The sequence below is a fragment of the Mytilus trossulus genome, chromosome 1 (genome assembly GCF_036588685.1).
Source record: "Mytilus trossulus isolate FHL-02 chromosome 1, PNRI_Mtr1.1.1.hap1, whole genome shotgun sequence".
NCBI classification, from domain to species: Eukaryota; Metazoa; Mollusca; class Bivalvia; order Mytilida; family Mytilidae; genus Mytilus; species Mytilus trossulus.
Genome location: NC_086373.1, coordinates 102,781,984 through 102,805,454, shown reverse-complemented (window position 1 = coordinate 102,805,454; position 23,471 = coordinate 102,781,984). Strand labels below are relative to the sequence as shown.

The 23,471-nt window shown below is 31.5% G+C and overlaps 1 protein-coding gene across 6 annotated transcripts in view; it reads left to right on the top strand.

The window, feature by feature from the left end:
- Positions 1-23,471, top strand: part of LOC134694369 (phospholipid-transporting ATPase ABCA1-like) — a 63,634-nt gene that overhangs the window by 22,034 nt on the left and 18,129 nt on the right. For 4 of the 6 annotated variants that reach the window (XM_063555376.1, XM_063555415.1, XM_063555399.1 and 1 more), the window contains 21 exons: positions 288-427; positions 632-748; positions 1,336-1,704; positions 2,038-2,131; positions 2,963-3,068; positions 3,486-3,662; positions 10,242-10,464; positions 11,387-11,608; positions 12,064-12,268; positions 12,730-12,858; positions 13,267-13,444; positions 14,128-14,259; positions 14,694-14,833; positions 16,611-16,748; positions 17,232-17,491; positions 18,294-18,417; positions 19,153-19,361; positions 20,323-20,404; positions 20,959-21,087; positions 22,069-22,101; positions 23,078-23,244. In XM_063555376.1, coding sequence (XP_063411446.1) covers positions 288-427; positions 632-748; positions 1,336-1,704; positions 2,038-2,131; positions 2,963-3,068; positions 3,486-3,662; positions 10,242-10,464; positions 11,387-11,608; positions 12,064-12,268; positions 12,730-12,858; positions 13,267-13,444; positions 14,128-14,259; positions 14,694-14,833; positions 16,611-16,748; positions 17,232-17,491; positions 18,294-18,417; positions 19,153-19,361; positions 20,323-20,404; positions 20,959-21,087; positions 22,069-22,101; positions 23,078-23,244 — 3,374 coding nt within the window. Of the gene's footprint in view, positions 1-287; positions 428-631; positions 749-1,335; positions 1,705-2,037; positions 2,132-2,962; positions 3,069-3,485; positions 3,663-3,683; positions 3,849-10,241; positions 10,465-11,386; positions 11,609-12,063; positions 12,269-12,729; positions 12,859-13,266; positions 13,445-14,127; positions 14,260-14,693; positions 14,834-16,610; positions 16,749-17,231; positions 17,492-18,293; positions 18,418-19,152; positions 19,362-20,322; positions 20,405-20,958; positions 21,088-22,068; positions 22,102-23,077; positions 23,245-23,471 lie in introns of all 6 variants that reach the window. The other 2 variants (XM_063555384.1, XM_063555391.1) reach the window with 2 other exon arrangements.

Genomic DNA, 23,471 nt, shown 5'->3' with positions numbered 1-23,471 from the left:
TCTCTGATGATAGGCAGTAGACTATCTGTTTTTTGTTATTTTAGGAAACACCAATGAAGTTGGCCTCTGTTTTAATCATGTTTTTACTCTATTGAACTTAGTTATATTAATATTTCAGTTTGAAAAGTAGAGTTAATCTTTATAAAAATAAATTAATTTTGCCGATAACAATATTATGTATGCTGTCACATGACTTCATACCTTATTATTAACTGCTGCATTTAACAAATACTTTTGGCTACTGTCTTGTGTTCCATCATTTAAGATATGATTAACCTTATTTACAGGAACTGTGTGTGCAGATTTGATCGATAATCTCAAGTCCAATAGTTTTGGTAATGCTATTTGGAAACAGTTAAAGCCTCTGGTGGAAGGAAAGATCCCATATGCGCCAAATACAACAGCAATAAATGAAGTCATTAAAATGGTAAGTACAAGAATACATTGTTTTTTCTAAGGTGAATATCAATAACTTGCTATGTAAAGAGTAGTACTAAGTGTGGCCCTGAAGGCTTGAGTTTCAACTGTCAAAAATATACCAAAACACTCCAAAATATCAAAATACCACACTTTTAGTGTGATCTGATTAAAAAAATATATATTTAAAATTCATATTGTTTGTATCTTATAGGCAAACAAGACATTTGAAGACCTATTTAGTATTGTGGACCTGGCCAGATCATGGAGAGCAGAATCTGATGTTTTGTTTAAATTTCTTGAAACTAACCCTGAGATACAACTTCTTAGAGTGAGTAACAATATAATCATTAAGATTCTGGTAAGACCATGCTACAACACATTAAGACGTCATTAACAGTCCCATTAAACAATGACCTTGTGCAATGCCAAAATATAGGTATTGACAGATTGTAGTACCATGAAAGTACATATATAGAATATTTAGTATGGTTTTAATTTACTGATAACAAAATCAATATTTAAACCAATAAAGACAATATTTAAAGATTTGAATACAACGTTGAATAAGTAACTTTTAGAATAAGTTTATTCAAGGATTGAAGTTTACCAGGATCATATCTTAATTTCTGGGCTTGGTTAGCAACATATTAAAATTTAGGATGTACTATTCTGTTTGAAATAGGTTTTCTCCAGGTACAGCTTAACTTGCAAACTAAATCTACGGAAGAATATAGCAAAGGTTTTTTAAAATATTTAATTAAGTAAAGGTTTAAAGTTGAAGCTAATGATCTTATTCAATCTGATAATACACACATCTTCGTTGACCTTTGTGACTGAGCAACTTTAAAATTTCAAACCTTACTTAATTAAAGTATTTACTCAATTATAGTAATTTAGTCATGACTTTATTTACAGGATTTCACTTGTTCTGAAGCATGTGATAACCTATGGCATACACTTAGACGAACAGCTTGTAATGGAACACTACCAGGATTTAATATATCATCTGTCTTATCTGGACTTAATATTGGTGGATTTAACATTGGGTCCTTAATACCTGCTGGACTCTCTACAGGTGTAATGAATGACTTCTTGTCCACTTTACCAGGATTTAACCAAAGTGGACTAACAGCCCTTTGTGATGTAGACCCAAACTACAGCCCCTGTGAGTCACTGTTTCAGTTTCTGTACAGTGGTTCAGATATTAATATATCCAACTATACATGGAAGGAGGCTTTAGAGAATGTTAACAGTGTGCTTGAAATGGTGTCAGAATATGGAAAGGTAAGTCACTTTGGATGGCAGCAAATAATAAATTAAAACTTTGTTGCTTTAAGTAATGAATAATCATTAAAAAAGATTAGTTGCAGTATGAACCATTTATGTGTATTCCAATATTTTTGCAAGTATTCACTTCTATTTAGATGAAAAGACCTATTTGAAAATTGTTGAAATCACAAGTACGTTGTAGATTATCAGGTAATCAACAGTTAAAAGTGAAACAAATCTTTGATCTAACTCAATTACATAAATGCAACACCATGTGTTTTGACAATGTTTGATGAAAGTTGAACACAGAATAATTAATTAAATGTTTATATTCTGGTATATTTTCAGTGCTTTGTATTTGACAAGTTTGAAGGATTTAAATCTGAGTATGAGTTGACATCAAGAGCATTACAGCTGATTAGTCAAAACAAATACTTTGGTGGTAAGTGTATAAACAGCTGATTGGTCAAAATAAATACTTTGGCGGTTAGTGTATAAACAGCTGATTGGTCAAAATAAATACTTTGGCGGTAAGTGTATAAACAGCTGATTGGTCAAAATAAATACTTTGGCGGTAAGTGTATAAACAGCTGATTGGTCAAAATAAATACTTTGGGGGTAAGTGTATAAACAGCTGATTGATCAAAACAAATACTTTGGGGGTAAGTGTATAAACAGCTGATTGGTCAAAACAAATACTTTGGCCGTAAGAGCATAAACAGCTGATTGGTCAAAATAAATACTTTGGCGGTAGGTCAATAAACGGATGATGATTTATGAGTAATAAACAACACATTTTTCTCTTATTAAAGTAATCATTTTCATGTTTTTCTAAAGGGATAGTTTTGAACAACTGATTGTTTGTAAGCACAAATTTAATGGGGGAGACTCTTTTATGGTCAGTTTAGGTGCAGTTCTTATTTCAAAAAGTAACAAATTTTCAAATTTATTCTATAAAATTTGACTTGGACTATCCAGTTTCTTGATCTGATATGTTTAAATTTCAGTAATATTTGTGTATTACATATACTCCATGGCTAAATCTATAAATAAAACAAATGTAAATGTGTTGAATGTGATAGATGACAGATAATTATATTTCAAATAATGTGGGTTAATATTTATTGGTTGGATACCACTTTTTATGGGTTACATGGGTACAGGTGTCCCAGAAAAAAACAATAATTTAAGTTGTTTGGTTGTCGTCTCATTGATGTATACCATGTGTACCACAGATCTCTTTTTATTCATAATTATATTTTTCATTTAACAGCTATTGTGTTTGATAAAGAACATAAAAATGGACTTGAATCACATGTGAAATATTCCATCAGAATGAACCAGGATCGTGTTGATACAACAAACAAAATTCAAAATAGGTGGGTATAAAGTTATCAAGGTAACATCACTAACCTGGCAATAATTAATATATCTTTGGTCTTTTGTATTGAGTACACTCAAAACTGAACTAGGTGGTCAGCAGTTAATCGTACAACGAATTTATTATTGCAAACAGGACTATTCGTGCCACGTTTTGTAGTGGAAAAAGCAATGATTAGAACATCAATAGATGTCATAATTTATATGTGGTGCTATAAAATTAGATAGGTGTATTATATTTATTTTGTTTCAGAACTTGAAATTATCCATTTGGCAAAAGAGAATTAATTTTATATACTATAAAATGATATAATACAAAATATTTAATAACACTAAACTGTCAGTTTTGCTTTCAATTTTTCACTGTGTTGAAATAAAGGAATAACATCCTTTCTGATAAAAATGTATATTTCTAGATACTGGCAACCAGGACCTAGAGCTACAGCTGGATTAGATACAAAATATGTAACATATGGGTTTGCCTATATACAGGATATGATTGACCATGCTATTATAAAAATCCAGACGTACAATACATCTGATGTAGGAGTTGTCACACAGATGTTTCCATATCCATGTTATATCCAAGATAAGTAAGTTATTATCTGTTACAGGTACTGGCGACCGGGACCAAGAACTTACTATAGATATCTCCGTTATGGCTTTGTTTTCTTACAAGACATGATAGACCATGCTATAGTTAAGAAACAAACAAACAACACATCAGATATTGGTGTAGTTCTACAACAGTTCCCTTACCCATGTTATATACAGGATAAGTGAGTAGCATATTGTCGTTTATTACAATATTGTATTATTAACAAGCTGTGATTTGTTAATAAATGTCATGTGTTTCAATAAATTATAAATATGGGGTTGCATAAAATAAAATTAATAAACTTAAATTGAAAAATAAACATGAAGTTTTTGTATAGCTTGAAATGAGTAAAAAAGGAAAATATGTGGATCTAGGATTTTCAAAAAAGGGGGAGAGGGCCACAAAAGCAACATTATGAGTGAGACAATCAATGCATTGACCATATGTACTTCTGTAAGGCCCACTCTTAAATCTAACTCTACCATGAACTGTTTTTTTTGTAGCTCCTTTTTATAATGACAGCAAATGAGAATTGAACAAAAATGTATATGTACATTACTCATTCTTGAAGGCAAATCACAGCTGTTGAATAATAAAATGTTGTAATACAACAGTTGTTGCCTTTTTAAAACGATTAAAACATGTATATATTAAAGTATAAAGTCTTTGGACTACCTCCTCAGTCAATATTCTTTAATCAGTTTGATAAAACATGTATTCATCTCAACAAAAGGCTACAATTGTATATTATACACTATATTGTTTAGTAGTAGGCTAGTAAACTGCTGCTTGATAATATTGTTTTGAGAAGAGTGAGTATGTTTTACTTCCACCAAAGGGCCACTTCCTGTTAACTGATTGTTTGAAATTTTATAACACATCATTGTACATGACTTTAAAGCAATATTTGCATCCACTTTCCAGCCACTGCATGTTTGCTAATATTTTGAATTTAGAGCACTAATTATACAAGGAAATTTTTCATAAAAGTTACATTGGCTCGCACAGAAGATAACAATTCTGTTTTTTTTGTCAGTAGTTTGATTATGTTGAGTAAATAAACTAGAGGCTCTAAAGAGCCTGTGTTGCTCACCTTGGTCTATGTGAATATTAAACAAAGGAAGCAGATTGAAAATTGACTATAAAGGGCAATAACTCCTAAAGGGGTCAACTGACCATTTAGGTCATGCTGACTTATTTGTAAATCTTTCTTTACTGAACATTACAGTTTACCTCTATCTATAGTTATATTCAAGATAATAACCCAAAACAGCAAAATTTCCTTAAAATTACAAATTCAGGGCAGCAACCCAACATCAGGTTGTCCGATTCATCTGAAAATTTCAGGGCAGATAGATCTTGACCTGATAAACATTTTTACCCCGTGTCAGATTTGCTCTAAATGCTTTGTTTTTTGAGTTATAAGCTTAAAACTGCATTTTACCCCTATGTTCTATTCTTAGCCGTGGCAGCCATCTTGGTTAGTTGGCCGGGTCACTGGACACATTTTTTTAAACTAGATACCCTAAAGATGTTTGTGGCCATGTTTGGATTCATTTAGCCCAGTAGTTTCAGAGGAGAAGGTTTTTGTAAAAGCTAACTCAGATTTACGAAAAATGGTTAAAAATTGACTATAAAGGGCAATAACTCCTAAAAGGGTCAACTGACCATTTTGGTTGTGTTAACTTATTTGTAAATCTTACTTTGCTGAGCATTATTGCTGTTTACAGTTTATCCCTATCTGTAATAATATTCAAGATAATAACCAAAAACAGCAAAATTTCCTTAAAATTTACCAATTTAAGATTTTCAAAAAAGTCAACATGACTGAAATGGTCGGTTGACCCCTTTAGGAGTTATTGCCCTTTATAGTCAATTTTTAACCATTTTTCGTAAATATAAGTAATCTTTTTCAAAAATCTTCTCCTCTGAAACAACTGGGCCAAATTAAACCAAACTTGGCCACAACTATCATTGGGGTATCTAGTGTTAAAAATGTTAGGCGTGACCCGCCCAACCAACCAAGATGGCTGCCAAAGCTAAAAATAGAACATAGGGGTAAAATGCAGTTTTTATGCCCCACCCCCACCTACGATAGTAGGCGGGCATTATGTTTTCTGGTCTGTGTGTCTGTTTGTCCGTTCGTCTGTTCGTCCTTTCGTCCGTCTGTCCCGCTTCAGGTTGAAGTTTTTGGTCAAGGTGGTTTTTGATGAAGTTGAAGTCAAATTGACTTCAAACTTGGTACACATGTTTATAACTCAAAAACCAAATCATTTAGAGCAAATCTGATATGGGGTAAAATTGTTCATCAGGTCGCAATCTATCTGGTCCGAGTACACAGTTATTGTCCTTTGATTTTCGTTGTCCGCGAATATAGTCCTTAGTGAGGATAGTGTGTTACTTGTCAATTTTTGTTATACCCCTTTAAAATTAGCACTTCGGAAGCTGTCAAAAGATTGCAAGACCCCTCTAACATAAAATTGTTCATATTTTGAGTTAGAGCTGATGAAGTTTTCTATAATTTTGATATAATTTGTCCCAAAAGTAGTACAACACACTGTAAAAATATTATTGAGAAAGCGCAGGTGGGATTTTTTTAATTTTCATTTATTGTTTAAAAGAAATGCACTACGAAATAACTGTGTACTTGGACCTAAGAGGTGAAATCCGGAAATATAGAATCTGTACTTTGGCAACTTCCCTGAATCATTTGATGGTGTCAATTTGTCAAATAGAATAAAACCAAAGGATTTAAACTTTTATTTGATAGAATTTCTGCAAAAATGACCAATTTTGGCATTATATGGTCAAAATAAGCATTTCATAGCTTTTTCAATTTTGATGCATAAGTGGCATTCTGACTTTCTATCTGACATGTTTTTATGTGTCAATTTTTGTGTTTCTATGCTTTAATCCAGTAGTATTACTCATTTGTGAACTCTAAATCTACAGAAAAAAGATTATCTCAGACAATATGAGCAAAATATGTTGTAAAAATGACCCTCGTCTAACGCCCTGTTTGGATCAAGTTAAATTTTGAGGAGCATGGCACATAAAAGTTGAAGCCCATAATAAAGATATCACTAAATTTGTATAAAAAGCACTTAACAATGTCTTTTGTACCTGTTTCATTTCACACAATATCTTTCTTTACTTCTGTAGGATAGCATGTGGTTCAAATATAAGCTTGTTGTGACTAAAATTGCATGCAAGTTTTTCACTAAAAAGTGAAAAATCTTTGTATCAGACCATACTGTCTGCTAAAAAAGTTGAATGTAAGAGCCTTTTTGTGCTCAGATTTATTGTATCATGTCACCTGAGTGTAGAAATGATAGAAAAGACTCAAATTTTTATTTCCTATAGCTTCAATATGCATTTTTAACCTGATTTTTGTGACAAAAATGTCGGTTATTGATTTGGGGATGCTCGGCAGGCGTGTGGGCGGGTGGCAATCAAATGTTGTCCGTGCATTAACTCATAAACCGTTCAACCAAAGCTTTTTAAATTTTAACATGTTGTTACTGACAACTAAATGAAGGTCAAGTTCAATAATGGCGATTTTGACTTTTACCGTTCAGGAGTTATGGATCTTGAAAGATTGAAAAATGGCGTTTCCAGTCGTGTCCGTGCATTTACGCATGAACTGTTCTACCAAAGCTTCCAAAATTTTAATATGTTGTTACTGATGACAAAATAAAGGTCAAGTTAAATAATGACGATTTTGACTTTTACCGTTCAGGAATAATGGTTCTTGAAAGATTGAAAAATGGTGATTCCAGTCATGTCCGTGCATTTTCTCATGAACCATTCAACCAAAGCTTTTCAAATTTTAATATGTTGTTACTGATGACAAAATAAAGGTCAAGTTCAATAATGACGAATTTGACTTTTACCTTTCAAGAGTTATGGTTCTTGAAAGATCATAAAATGGTGTTTCCATTCACGTTGTTGCATTTACTCACGAAACCATTCAATCTAATCTTTTCAAATTTAATATGTTGATACTGATGACAAAATAGAGGTCAAATTTGATATTTATGATTTTCACTTTCACCAATCATCAGTAATGGTTCTTGTGATATTGCCAGGACACAAATAAATGCTAATAAATCCGGTTTGCTGTCGTTGTGACAGCCTCATGTTAAATGTAAATATGTGCTATGGCCTAAATTGACCCTAAAATATTTTTAGTCTTACTTGGCCTAAGACCCTTTTTAACTAATATGATATGTTATTTGTAAGTTTTCTTTCCATTTAAAGTACATTAAATACATATATAAGGATTATTTATAATCAAAAAGCTTCACAAATTTAAAATTGCTGAAAAATATTACATCTTCATATAAGGCCCCCCTTCATTGGAAAACCTCCATTTTTAACCGGATTTTTGTGCCAAAATGCGGTTATTAAATTGGGGATGCTCGGCGGGCGGGTGGCAGGGCAGGCGGTCGGTCGGGCGGGCGGCAATCAAAAATTGTCCGTGCATCAACTCAAGAACCATTCAACCAAAGCTTTTAAAATTTTAATATGTTGTTACTGACAACTTAATGAAGGTCAAGTTCAATAATGGTCATTTTGACTTTTACCGTTCAGGAGTTATGGTTCTTGAAAGATTGAAAAATGACGTTTCCAGCCGTGTCCGTGCATTTACGCATGAACAGTTCTACCAAAGCTTCCCAAATTTTAATATGTTGTTACTGGTGACAAAATGGAGGTCAAGTGCAATAATGACAATTTTGACTTTTACCGTTCAGGAGTTATGGTTCTTGAAAGATTGAAAAATGGCGTTTCCAGTCGTGTCCGTGCATTTACGCATGAACTGTTCTACCAAAGCTTCCCAAATTTTAATATGTTGTTACTGATGACTAAATGGAGGTCAAGTTCAATAATGACGATTTTGACTTTTACCGTTCAGGAGTTATGGTTCTTGAAAGATTGAAAAATGGTGTTTCCAGTCGTGTCCGTGCATTTTCTCATGAACCATTCAACCAAAGCTTTTCAAATTTTAATATGTTGTTACTGATGATAAAATAGAGGTCAAGTTCAATAATGACGATTTTGACTTTTACCGTTCAGGAGATATGGTTCTTGAAAGATCGTAAAATGGTGTTTCCATTCACGATGTTGCATTTACTCACAAACCATTCAATCTAAGCTTTTCAAATTTTAATATGTTGATACTGATGACAAAATAGAGGTCAAATTTGATATTGACAATTTTCACTTTCACCAATCATCAGTAATGGTTCTTGTGATATTGCCAGGACACAAATAAATGCTAATAAATCCGGTTTGCTGTCGTTGTGACAGCCTCTTGTTAGTCATAGGCTCATATAAATTTGACTTTTGAATAATAATGTTAAGTCTGATATATCAAATGAGTACTCTATTGCTTTGAATACATGAAATATTATATATTAAGGCATTTTGAAAGTATTTTTTTGCAATATTTAAATTTAAAAGGCCCAAATGTTGATAGTTGAAATTTCTCAATTTTAACGTCTAAATTTAACACACAAAGTTGAATATAGATTTAATTATATTGTTTATAATATATATCCTATTGCTATGAAACTTTGTAAGCAGTCTTAGAATATATTAAGCTTTAGTCATACCAAGTTTTATTAAGATTGGTCAACTTTTTCTATCCTATTAGGTCCGAGTACACAGTTATCGTCCTTTGATTTTCGTTGCCCACGAATATAGTCCTTAGTGAGGACAGACTGTTACTTGTCAATTTTTGTTATACCCCTTCCAAATTTATTTCTCCCTGTTTTATGCCTCATATAGCAAGTTAAGGGGGGGGGAGGGGTCAAATGACACTGTAAAAAAAATTGGATCATAAATATTAATGTAAAGTAGTGACAAGGTCCAGCTGAAAAAGGTAAAAAATTAGCACTTCGGAAGCTGTCAAAAGATTGCAAGACCCCTTTAACATAAAATTGTCCATATTTTGAGTTAGAGCTGATGAAGTTTTCTATAATTTTGATATAATTTGTCCCAAAAGTAGTACAACACACTGTAAAAATATTATTGAGAAAGCGCAGGTGGGATTTTTTTAATTTCATTTATTGTCTAAAAGAAATGCACTACCAAATAACTGTGTACTCGACCATCTGCCCTGAAATTTTCAGATGAATCAGACAACCCGTTGTTGGGTTGCTGCCCCTGAATTGGTAATTTTAAGGAAATTTTGCTGTTTTTATGCCCCACCTACGGTAGTTCATCAAACCTGTGAAGATTGCAGATCTTAATCATTTAATAGTGTTAAGGTGGTACCCAACACTTTCACTAAAATTAATTTGGCTCGTTGACAGAGTATTTACCTTGACCCTTAAACAAAAATATAAAAAATCAAAAAGTTTGAACCAAGCGTTTTGTCAGAAAAAATACACTGGTTATATAGCAGTTTGACAAACACCAATTTTGATCATTGAGAGGCTTAATATTTCTTTATACAACACAACGTAATTAAAATGTTTGACTGACTTTACAGAGTTATCTCCCTGTAGTGTTAGGTACCACCTTAAGCATGTGTAAATAATTATTTTTATTTTTATCTTTATTGTTATAGATTTATCTTCGCCATATCCAGAACTTTGCCATTATTCTTGGTGTTAGCCTGGGTGCTGTCTGTTGCCATGATATGTAAGAATATTGTGTATGAAAAAGAGATGCGTCTGAAGGAAATAATGAAGATTATGGGATTAGGTAATGGTGTCCACTGGCTGGCGTGGTTTATCGATGCCTTTATCGTGATGTTTATATCTCTGATACTGATGGTTATTATTTTGAAGGTAAGAATAGCATAAATAAAAGGAAATGTTGAGTATTCATTGTTAAGACAGCAACCAAACAACACTGAATCCTAAAGTCTTAAGGTCATTATATCGATTAATACACTCTTTATTGCTATGAATCTATATAATCAATGACAGGACTTTTCAACATAAGAACTTTCACATTGTGTTGATTAATTTTTATCTACAGAACATGAAGCGTCTGCTAGTCAAATTGAATATCACATCTTATCGCTATTTGTCTGCCATTACTGGATATCCCAAAGCTCTTCTATAAAACGTTGACGTCATTATAGAAAATATCAGACACCACAATGGAAAAGTGACTGTTGCAATTGTAGTATGACTTCAATGGTTTAACCAGCGCAGATTATTGGGTCAACTAGCCCAGATTACTTCATAGCATTAAGGTGTAATGTAATATGCCCTAATAAGGGAGCTGGCTTCTCAGTTTCTAATTAACTTTTCAAAACACTAGCATATATTCATAGGGGATTGATAAAGGAATCAAAAGAGCCAAAGATATATAGGTCACCGTGCTTATTTTCGAGACATTAGCCATTGAAATTTTGGCAGGAGAATGTTCTCTCTTGACTTTTCGTATCTTTATCATTGACAGGTTTAAGTCCTCAAAAACTATTAAAAAGTAATTAAAATTTTATAAGACTTTATCAGACAGCTTATCATTATGCATGTAAAAGAATTATAAAAAGAAAAATGGGGATCACTAGGCAAAATTTGTTAAGGCATTCAAATGGATAAAACCAGAGGATTGTGAAAATCTGACCAAAATTCTAAAACATGACAAGCCAGCTTCCTTAACAAGGTGTCTGTTTTCATTTAGTAATTGTCATTTGATTATATGTCTGTAACATGATTTATACATTCAATAAAGTTTTATTTATTTTTATAATTTCAGGCTGGTAAAGTTCTTGAACATTCAGATCCCTCAGTAATCCTGTTCCTGTTAACTGCATTCACAGTGGCAACTATATCACAATGTTTCCTCTTCAGTGTTTTCTTCTCCAAAGCTAACATTGCAGCATGTGTTGCTGGGTTTCTGTACTTCATGTTGTATTTGATATACCCTCTGTGTATTCAGTTTGAGGAAGTTATGACAAGTACACATAAAAGTATAGCTGTAAGTAAAATATGTACACCATTATGTGTTTAACCTCCTTCTTTATCTAGCGTATTTGTCATTTATTTCATTGATAGAACAGATGATAAGTGTCCCTGCAAGTAAATTTACAAATGGAATATCATATATTAATTCTTATACTATTTGCATATTTGGAAATACCTCAATATGATTGGTCCAGGCTTCTGGTATTGTTTTTAGAGATGAGTCAATGCGACAGGTACCCAAAGACACATATAACCAATAAAGATCTAGCGAGACAACTATGATGTGGGATCAGGGTCATAGTTATAACCAGTGTATTCTAGCATATTTTAAAGAATCAAATAGGGTATAGGGTGAAATGATTCCTGTTCATTTAACAATTTGTGTTTCAGCTTTGTCAGCATGTTAATTTTTTTTAGTAATTACATAATTGTCATGGGTGATTTGACAGATGTGATTCTTTATAACAGGGTCTGTCGTCCAGTGTGGCCTTTGGGTTTGCCTGTAGTTATGTGGCTAGGTATGAGGAACAAGCCATTGGTATCCAATGGAGTAACATTGGTGATACACCTATTGTTGATGATAATTACAGTTGTTTGAATTGTATCATCATGATGATTGTTGACGCCATTATATATGGTTTGTTTACCTGGTATATAGAAGCAGTTTTCCCTGGTAAGCAGTAATTATATCTTTGTGTAGTAATGTAATTTAAATTCATAAATTAAAACAAAAGAGATGTTAATTTGATAACACTTGTTTTCTTAAATATTTTGGATAATGTATAACTTTGAAAAAACAAGACCATTATGATTAAAAGTTTCCCTTATAATATTTACATGATATCCACTACCTTGATCTTTTCTTTAGAATGATCTGTAAAAAGATGTGTTTTCTCTATGTGACATCATCTGACATAGTCACCTTTTTTCATGACATCACAAAAGCATACTCAGAAGAAAGCAATAAAATATGTGTAATGATCGATTTTTTACCAATGAAGAACTAAGATCAAATGAACCACACATTGATTTAATAAAAATAACCAACCAGTCAGGAAAAGGATGACTTTGGTAAGAGTTAAAGAAAGTCTTTTATACAATTATTTTTATATATATATTTTTAATCCATTTAAGGTCAGTATGGAATTCCAAGGAAATTTTATTTCCCCTTTTTGAAGTCATATTGGTGTGGCTCATCTATATCCAAAGAAAGAAGTGACCAGTACATGTATCAAGGGTCAACTATGGAACTGAAAGGTCAAGGTAAGTCGGAAATTGATCTTTACAAATATTTCTCTATCTCATTGATAAAAATTGAATATGAAGTCATTGGCAATCATACCACATCTTTTTTCTATATAAGCATGACTGTTTATGTCTATTGTTATACTGTCTGTCAAACAACTTGAAAGACATCACAAAAAGATTCAGTCAAATTTTAAAACTATGCCGTAGATGAATGTTTATATTATGATATCTTTAAAGTGAAAGTAAATACAAATCTAGTGATAAATAGACTTGTGATTTTTAAAACAATGCCCTGCTCCTTTCTCCAATGTAATACCAATGTAGATTTATGAATAACTAAAACAATGCCCTGATCTTTTATCCAAGGTAATGCTAATGTAGATTTATGAATAACTAAAATAATGCCCTGTTCTTTTATCCAAGGTAACGCTAATGTAGAGGAAGAACCAAAGAACAAAAAAGTTGGTGTGTCCATCAGAAATCTAAAGAAAGTTTATAAAACTGGAAACAAAGTAGCAGTGGATGGTCTATCAATAAACTTTTACGAGGGACAGATATCATCATTCCTGGGACATAATGGAGCTGGCAAAACAACTACAATGTAAGAATTTTTCAGTTATTATTTGTGGTGCATAAGATAGTTTTGATTTGTAAAAGATATCTGATGACTTTTCCAGAAGTTCAGAAGCATAAAACAGTTGTTTTCATAACTTTTGTACTTTGTAGTAAAAAAAAAGTATTGCAATTGGTAACTAAAGATATTCAAAGAAACTTATAATGTCTTTGACATGCTCTCATATTTTGTTTTTGAATAAAATGTCATTTCACATTCTGCCATACCTGATACTGTAATGCAACAATAAATGCCTAGATATATTTTGAGGATGTGAAGCCCTTTCTTATAATTTTTTTTGACGATCTTACATTTTGGTGTACCTGTATTCATATGTAAGAAGGTCCAAATATGACATAATCGTGACAATTTATATTCCAATTATTTTCTTATAGGAAAATTTTTGAAAAATGTATCACTTTTTAAAATCAGATGGTTTACAGAAAGCACTGTGGGCACTTTTGTTTTTGATTTTACCAAATTAAAGTGGTAAAATTTCCATAACTGACTTGTCAATTGTTTAGCTTATAATAACTTATTGCCTCGACTTTGGGAATGTAATTGAAAATATTTTGTAGAAATTGTCATATTTTGCGACACAAAATAAAAAAAGCTAAAAAATGTTTATTTTAGAGGTCTGTACTAACTGTACTGTTTATTTATTTTTACAGGTCTATACTGACTGGACTGTTTCCTCCATCAGATGGCACAGCCTTTATCTATGGTCATAATATACTGACCGAGATGGACGCTGTCAGGGACAGTCTTGGTATGTGTCCTCAGCACAATGTTTTGTTTGACAAGTAAGTATAGAACTATTAGCCTGTATCTGTGATCATGATGTATTGACCAGAGTATTTCTTAGAATTTGTCAATATTTCCTTGACGTTAACACCCAATATTCAAATGGCTATAATCTTAGATTTCTAGAGCCTCAGTCGTCTCGAGTGCTGGATATAGTTATTCAGGGCCTGGTCAGTTCAACCCAATGATGAAATTTGCTCATTTTCTACTAGGCATGTTGCATTTAGGAGTAAGAATAATGGGTTATAGTAGTGTGACATGTCTTCATGTAAACAAGCCCTGTAATGTTACTGCTCCATTTGTCCATCTAGTAGCTCATATCATCATGTTCTCTACCTATTTTATTTGTCACTGGAGGTTAAACGGCCATCATAAATAAAAGGAATGATGTATTGAAATTTATATTTTTGACATAAATGTTTTTATATTATAGACTAACAGTTGAAGAACATCTATGGTTTTATGCTCGTTTGAAGAACCTTGAACCAGAAAAGGTCAAACGTGAAATGGTCAGAATGATTCAGGACGTTGGATTGCCACACAAAAAGAAGGAATTATCTTCATCACTCTCTGGTAAATAGAATTATTGTGTATCATCATACATGTAGCATTTATGTGTCCTCTTTTGCTCATTTGAATTGTCTGTAATTAGCATACCATACCACAATAGCTAAGAGTTTGAAGTTCAGTTTAATAGTTCTGTGGTCTGATTGGCCAGAACATCAAGTGCAAGACCACACCATATTCATTGAATTTCCCATTTAGATAGAAAAAAAAGAGTTACACAATTAAAATGAAAACAATGCACGCTGGATTCATTATTAATCATTGAATACCAATTCATGTGAATTTGCTGGGTTCTTATTCAATGAAGTACAAACTTTTAATAGGCTTGCATGTAGACTTTGTCAAAATCATGAAATGAAATATCTGTGAAAATACAATTTTTACCCAATCCATGAAAACAGATAATTACACAGTATACAACTGCATTTTAACTTACGATTCTGAATAACAGTGTTCTAACAAGAAAAGATGATGTTTCTGAATTATTTGTCAAAAATAACTGCTTAAGGTGGTACCTAACACTTTCACTAAAATTAATTTGGTTCGTTTAATTTTCATAAAATTTAAACAATGTATTTACTTTGACCATTTAACAAAATATAAAAATTTCAAAAATTTTGAACCAACTGTTTTGTCAGAAAAATTACACTGGTTATATATAGCAGTTTGACAAACGCCAATTTTGATCATTGAGAAGCTTGATATACCCTTTACAACACAACGTAATTAAAACGTTAAGCTGCCTTTACAGAGTTATCTCCCTGTAGTGTTAGGTACCACCTTAAAATCAACAGAACGTTTTAATGACGTTGTGTTCTTTTAAAGTCATAAGAAACCTCAAATAAAAAAAAAATAATGCATATGTTTTTTATAACTCAATGGATAGTTTTCATTATAAAACTTATGTACATATAATTTTTTCTGAAGACTATTCTGTAATTTATTCATATTTAGAAGAAGTTTACTTATTTGAATTGCTTCCTTCTAGCAAGCAATTCCCTCGACATATTTTTCGTATGCAAGGTGACCTCAGTGTGACCCATCTCATAAAAATCCGGTGACCACAATACGCAATGATGTCCTTAAAATAAACTATTATCTGAATTTACAAGTTAAATACGTGCTCAATTTCCATGCTTTTTTGTTTATTTTTCGTCAATTGTTGACAAACAGGTGACAATCGTTAAGCTTCGGCTTCAAAACATGAACTTTAATTACCTGCCATATTTTCACAACAACACTGACCGATTGAAAAAAAAATTGACGATTATACGAAATTTACACGAAAAAAATGATAAAGTCGAGCACAGAAGACTAAGTTTATGATGTTTGTATGCATTGGTTCAAGAATTGGAAGAACATTATTTTTCATCGGTCACTCGTTTCTTATGACTTTAAGCTTCTCAATGATCAAAATAAGTGTTTGTTAAACTGCTATATAACCAGTGTAATTTTTCTGATTAAACGGTTGGTTCAAATCTTTTGAAATTTTTATATTTTTGTCAAAGGGTCAAAGTAAATACTTTTGTCAAAATTTTAAGAAAAATTAAACGAGCCAAATTAATTTTAGTTAAAGTGTTAGGTACCACCTTAAGCATATGATTGTTTAAACAGAATAGGGGAAAATATGATTGGTTATAATTACAATATTCTGTGTAAAATTTGAATTTACCAGAAATCTGACTTTTATTTACAACACATTACATTGTTAACATTAAGAACTAAAGAATATAATTTCATTTAAGATTGAGCCATATATAAATAATTTTGTTTTATTTTTTAGGTGGTATGAAGCGGAAGCTTTCTGTAGCTATAGCCTTTGTTGGTAATGCCAAAACAGTTATTCTTGATGAGCCTACAGCTGGTATTGATCCATATGCCAGGAAAGAGATTTGGGAAATTTTACTTAAACTCAAGAAAAGTAAGAAGTTTAATTTGTTCTATTTCTTTACTCTATGGTCATAATCTTTTGAAACAAGTTTTTGTGAGCTTCATTTGAAATGTGATTTGTCACTTGCCTTCATTTTAAATAAATTTAAAAAAAACCAGCTTTCAGTTCCATAATGTTAAATCTGTAAACAGTCCACAAATGTTTATGCATTAATTTCATCCTGTGTATCGATTAGTAGATTACTTTGTAGTTTCAAATTGGCAAACAAGTTTAGCAAGACAACCTTGGTCTATTTATAAGTCAATTAAGCAGAAATCATCATTTAGTTCATTATAGAAGTTATTGTCGTTAAATCAGAATATTTACACATTTTTGTGTTGTTGGAATCAGAAAATCTGAATAAAAATGATTACAAAAAAAAAGAGAATTTCAGTTATCAATTATGTTTCCACTGCCCAATATTTGTATCCATAGAACACAATGTATTACATAAATGACTGTTTCTGTTAACAGAGAGAACGATTATCCTGTCTACACATCACATGGATGAAGCAGATGTACTTGGTGACAGAATTGCCATTATCTCACAAGGTAAACTATGCTGTTGTGGTTCTAGCCTTTATCTGAAATCACAGTATGGTAATGGCTATTATCTGACCTTAGTACAGGATGATGGCAAAGGCAACGACAAAGAGGACAGTGATGACGACATGGATTTTAATGAGTCAAGAGCACAATCTAGAGGAAGTGTAAGGACAACTGTAGATGTCAAGGTAAATTGAATTTTGCAGATCTGTACAGAACAGTAAATTTGTATCAATGATAAAGAAAATATTTGAAATGAAAATAAAACACCACTGTACAGCTATTATTTATGTCAGCTGTCAAAAAAAATTATTGTATAATGCTTTGCAATATTTTTTTGTCGAGCCTGCTACTTTTGTCGCAGAAAGCTTGACATGGGGATACTGATCCATCGTTGGCTACAGCAGCGGTTGTGGCGGCGTTAGTTAACTTCTTAAAAGGTTTATATTTTAGAAAGTGGAAAACCTGGATGCTTCATACTCAGTCGCTCAGATTTAATTTGACCTTGACCTTATTATAAAGGTTCATTGCTCAGTGTTAAATTTTTGTGTTTTGGTCTGTTTTACTTAAACTATAAGCAACAGGTCAACTATATTTGTTATATGGAAGAATTGTTAGCTGTATATTCCTGCCTGACATTTTTCATCTGACCTTGACCTCATTTTCATGGTTCATTGGTCAATTTTTAGTATTCTGGGTGAATGTTAAATTCATGTAACAGTTGTAATAAAGCTTTATATTTAGAACTATCAGCATAATATTAATGATTAGTAAAAAAGGCAAGACATATCAGTGTGTGCACTCTTGTAATAGATATAAGAAATTGTGATATGAGTGCCAATGAGACAACTCTCCATCCAAGTAATGTATGTCTACCATACAATTGCAATGATGACCTAATTGGGGTATTTTCCAGTTGTGGTTAGGACTCTTTTAGACATATATTTGTAGTAAATTACTAATATATTTATATTTTAAATGAAATTATAGCCAGTAGTAAATAAGCTGTCAGAAATAGAAGATGAAGGTTTTGGTGACAATTCTGATGACAAAAGTGACAGTGGTGGATCTAAGCCTCCAACTCCTCCTCCAGAAAGTGCAACCATGGTACCAGGTAGGTTTATTATAGAGAGCACCAACAAAAATATCTAATTAATTCACTGTATTTTTTCTAATAATTATGATGTGTAGCTCAGCCTTTTAGTTTTTATTTTATGTTTTGTAGACTGTTATTGGTTTTTTTGTTGGTCTTTGTTTGCCATGGTATTGTTAGTTATCTTCAGTTTATGAGTTTGAAAATTCATTTGATATAATCCCCTTCTCTTTTGTATATTTGTCATCTTTCTGTCTAAATAGCAATACATTTTTGCTTCATTATGGATCTTTAAAGAGTATTTGGCAAGATTGCTAATGACACAACTATCCATTAAAAGTCAGTGGATGAGAAAAGGCCCTCCAGTCTTATTAAAATGCAAATCCAGTGACCATGTTTCACTTTCAAGTATCTGACAATGCTTTTTGACCTTCTATTTTTGGATTACTTTTCTGGATCTTTGGATTTTCTTGTAATGATACACACCTTCAAAAATTTGGAGAAGAAATGTCATTGGTTCATACAGTTATCAGAATAGAAAGAAGGAGGGAATATAGAAAATAGAATATCCATTATAGTGAATGTTGGAAGAAGAAATAAGGGAGCTTTTTCTGATCCTTGAAAATAGAGTGTGTTCAAAATTGATCTGTTTTTCAATCAAAATTGCAGGACATTGTTGCTTAATATTGATTTTCATATTTGATAAAAAAAAATAATTAAAATACATTTCTGGAAGATTTAAATTTTCTTTTTAAGGATTTTCTACAAAGAGAACTACAGAATTTATTGGTAAATATGTCAAGAAAGCCAAGCTTGTTGAAGAGAGCAGTACAGAATTGACTTATCAACTACCAACAGAGGCAGCTCATACAGGACAGTTTGAACAATTATTTAAACAGTTAGAAAGATGTCATAAAGATATGGGGATATCTAGCTTTGGTATATCTGATACAAGCCTTGAAGAGGTTAGTATAACAAATATATACTAGTTCAGTGATAATGAACGCCATACTAATTTCCAAATTGTACACAAGAAACCAAAATTAAAACAATACAAGACTAACAAAGGCCAGAGGCTCCTGACTTGGGACAGGCGCAAAAATGCGACGGGGTTAAACTTGTTTGTGAGATCTCAACCCTCCCCTATACCTCTAGCCAATGTTGAAAAGTAAACGAATAACAACATGCACATTAAAATTCAGTTCAAGAGAAGCCTGAGTCTGATGTCAGATGATGTAACCAAAGAAAACAAACAAAATGACAATAATACATAAATAACAACAGACTACTAGCAGTTAACTGACATGCCAGCTCCAGACTTCAATGAAACTGAAGATTGCCAAAGAGAAAATTATCCACCAAATTTCAAATGAGGTGGGTATAGGGCAAATGATAGTTTATTCTCAAGTTGTGATAAGTATTTAAATAAATGTTTGTGAATACTAATCACCTAGTCCATTAACTTTGACCTATGAGTTTGAATGTACATTTGGTATCTTCCATTTCTCTTGAGAAACTTTCTATAAACTGGACCATTTTAAACCTTTCAACGCTATACACAGCATATGCCGCAATGATGTATGCCATCTGCCACTGCATTTCATGGTAAATGTCACAATGACAACAACATTGGTTTTTTAAATTGGGTCTTCTCTAATTTTTCCTGGTATTAATCAAGGATATACAAGGTCCCGTTTGCACATGAAATCACATGGATTTTAATTGTAAAAGCATGCAGTAGAAGAATAATCAAAACAAATATTTTGCAAATTAGTGCAAAACTTAATTAAGTTAACATGCAGTGTAATAGAAGGACAGATCACAGGGGCATATCTTGAAATATACAGGAGGATCAAAATGCCTGTAAACTTGATGACTAGGAAGTGTTCCCTATTAGTATTTAATGTTGATATTTATATTTTACAGGTATTCTTGAGAGTTGCCGATGAGACTGGAGTTGATCAGGATGATGAAACAAAAAGGAAGAAATTAGAGGAAGGAACTGATAGTATGTTCTGTTTTGTTTGTTTGTATATGTATATAAAGTCTTGTCATTTATATCTTGAGAATTTCAAGGGCTGCAGCATTTAAATTGATACTTTTCCCCACTCAACTATTTCAAAATATGTTGTGTTTCAATATGTCTGATTATTGATATTTTTAAAAGAAACTTTTCTGACAAGTTTAAGGTTATATTATTAGCAAATCTTTAGCAGAGAGAGGAACCATTTCATTTTAATTTCTAATAAAGTATAGAAAAATATTTGAAGTGGCATCATGTTGATATCAACTTTTTATACTCATACCCAAAAGTCTGTCTGTCTGTCAGTCATACTTTGTATTTCAAGATGATAAAGGGAAAGCTGCTTTTTAGAATTAATTGAAAACTAAATTGAAGGTTTTCAACCTATTTATTATTTCCTTTCCACCTTTTCCAGAGGTTATGGTTTAAATTTTTGAAATTGGTTGTAATTTTTGGGACAGAAAATCTAAATCTTAGCATCATTGGGTTAAACATATTGTTTTGAAGCAACATTACTTTTCAAACTAATTTATTTTCAGGTGGTAGATTTGCTAAACCTGTCACTAGATTAAGCTTCAGAAGGAAGAAAAAGAAATCATTCCTGAAAATGTTAGCAATAAAAGGAAAGAACCCTAAGGTAGACTCAGAAGAACTTATGGATGATACAGGTATATCATATTTTGATTTACGATCCGATGTCTTATGTCATAGAAAAGAGTAGGTCCAGTAAGGACTGATTTTGGCCTCAAATTTCAGGTTCATCTGATGAAAGATTTTGACTACTTTTTAAACACTTAAGTGTCTATTTCATTTGAATCAATAAGCTTATGTGAAAGATTTGAACTGATTTAGTCATTAAAAACGATCAGATTCAAGCTCTAATATGAAAAATCAACCAAATATGCCGAAAAATGTTACTTTTAGGATGTTTTTTGTCAAAAAATTAAAGTGGCCGCATCCGTGTTCATCTTCAACCTTTATATATGTTATGTATTATCATAAAATACAACTTCCATTTCAATATTAAGGATGAACACGAATGCGGCCAATTTCGGTTTACACGAAAACCTTCTTAAATTTAACTAAAATTCTAGAATTTTGAAGAATATTCAGTAATTTGGCATGACTTTAAGGTGCCAGTACCCGATATATGTTCATTGTATAGTCAAAATTAGCCCATATTTATGAAGTAGAAGCACTCTACTGTTCAATAAATAACTAAAAGTTTGCATTTTATCAATTTTGTAAAACTGTTATATTTTGAGGCCAAAAAGGGCTCTTACTGGACCTTCTTCTTTATGATATATGTTTAAATATTGTTTTGTTGTAGATGATTTTTTTCATACCAAAAGACAGAATGTAGTATTACTATTGAAGAACAACTCTATTGTTTCTATTTAATAGATTCAATAACTTTTTTAATATCTAAAGAGCACGAAGAAAATTCTACAAATTCAATTTGTATATTCAAAAAAAGTTTTTATTCCCATCCATTAGTTACTCATTAGTTATCATTTACCATAATTTTGAAGTTAATATTTTTAAAAAGAAAAAATGTCTGTAAAAAGTTGAACGAGAACTTTTGAATATTTTCTTTGTCTTATAAACTTGGTTGTGATGTTTATTTAATGATAATACTTTTGTTCTAGTGGACTCTCCAGATAAATGTCTTCTTCAAAGAGGTAGCAAATAGTGTTTTTTTTCAAAAATATTTTATGCATGTTTTGCTTTTGAATTGCCAAGAATGTTATTTATTTAGTAAAGTTGGTGTTAAAAGTTATGATCTACTACATGATTTGAATGATGATATGTGGTATTAAACAAAACCAGAAAAAACAAAGCATGACTAATTTGGTAATGGATTTAAATTCTTAAAATGTGAATGATCAGATCCTCATCTTTTTTTATAATTTTTTTAATGCATTATTGTATATTATTTCTTTTCATAACATGATAATCATATTACTTTAAAAAAAAATTTTTTTTATTATAACGTTATGACCTGTAATTATATAAAATGTGTTATGCTACATAATTCCTATTTGTAAACTATTATTTCTCTTACATTTTCCTTGTCAACGTCCTTTCTCCCTTCTCTTTCACTAAGCACATTACCATTTCAATCTTTTTTTGCCTGAAAGCTTGTTAAATGATTTTGAAGTTGTTTGGAAATGCTTGGATTCAAGTACATTGACAATAGCATGAAATGAACATGATTTTTATGTCCAGTGAAAGAATTAGAACAATGATTTGGTACACAAAAATCATAGTATGCAATCTTAACATCTATGGAGTTAAATAAGCTTTTATTTTTCATTTAAATGTTTGATTTTTAAAATGACTTAAAAAAATCTAAAATCATATTTTTGTGTTCAATCTTGCAAACAGTAAAAATATTTTTTGAATTTCTTGTGTTATTTGATGAAACTCTCAGTTCCATCAAAATAGGAAAATTTAGAAAGACATATTTGTACAGAAATCAAATTAAATTGTTATTGGTCCGGTATAGCCCAGATATGATACATTGTATTTAAACTGTTAACATTACACAGCAGGTTACTTTTTATCATATAATCTTTTTTTTAAAAGAAACTTTATGGAGATTTGTGTGCAAAGAGTCAGTCCTTGAACTATATTAAATAATCGTTATTTTCACAGAATCTGTAATATCAGTTCCAACTAGTGAAAAGGGTATTGAGACCGGATTCAGCCACAAGGACCATGTTAAACATACAGGGTTTAGACTCAAACTTCAGCAGTTCAAAGCTATCTTTTTCAAAAGGTTCCACAGACTTAGACGTAGCAAAAAAGGATTCTTCTTTGAGGTAATAAATAATTTGTTATTTGTTATTAGTTTTTCAATCATTACAAAAGTATGTATTCAAAACAAATGGCTAATTGAAACTACCTTCAGAAAGTATTTTGGAATCGTATAATTTTTCACTTCTCTGACTATTTTGTTTTTATTGAAAAATGCATGCTAATGTGCATATAAGTAGCCCAAGCATTAAATAGTATATTTATTTAGTTACCAATTTCAGTTTTGTTATTA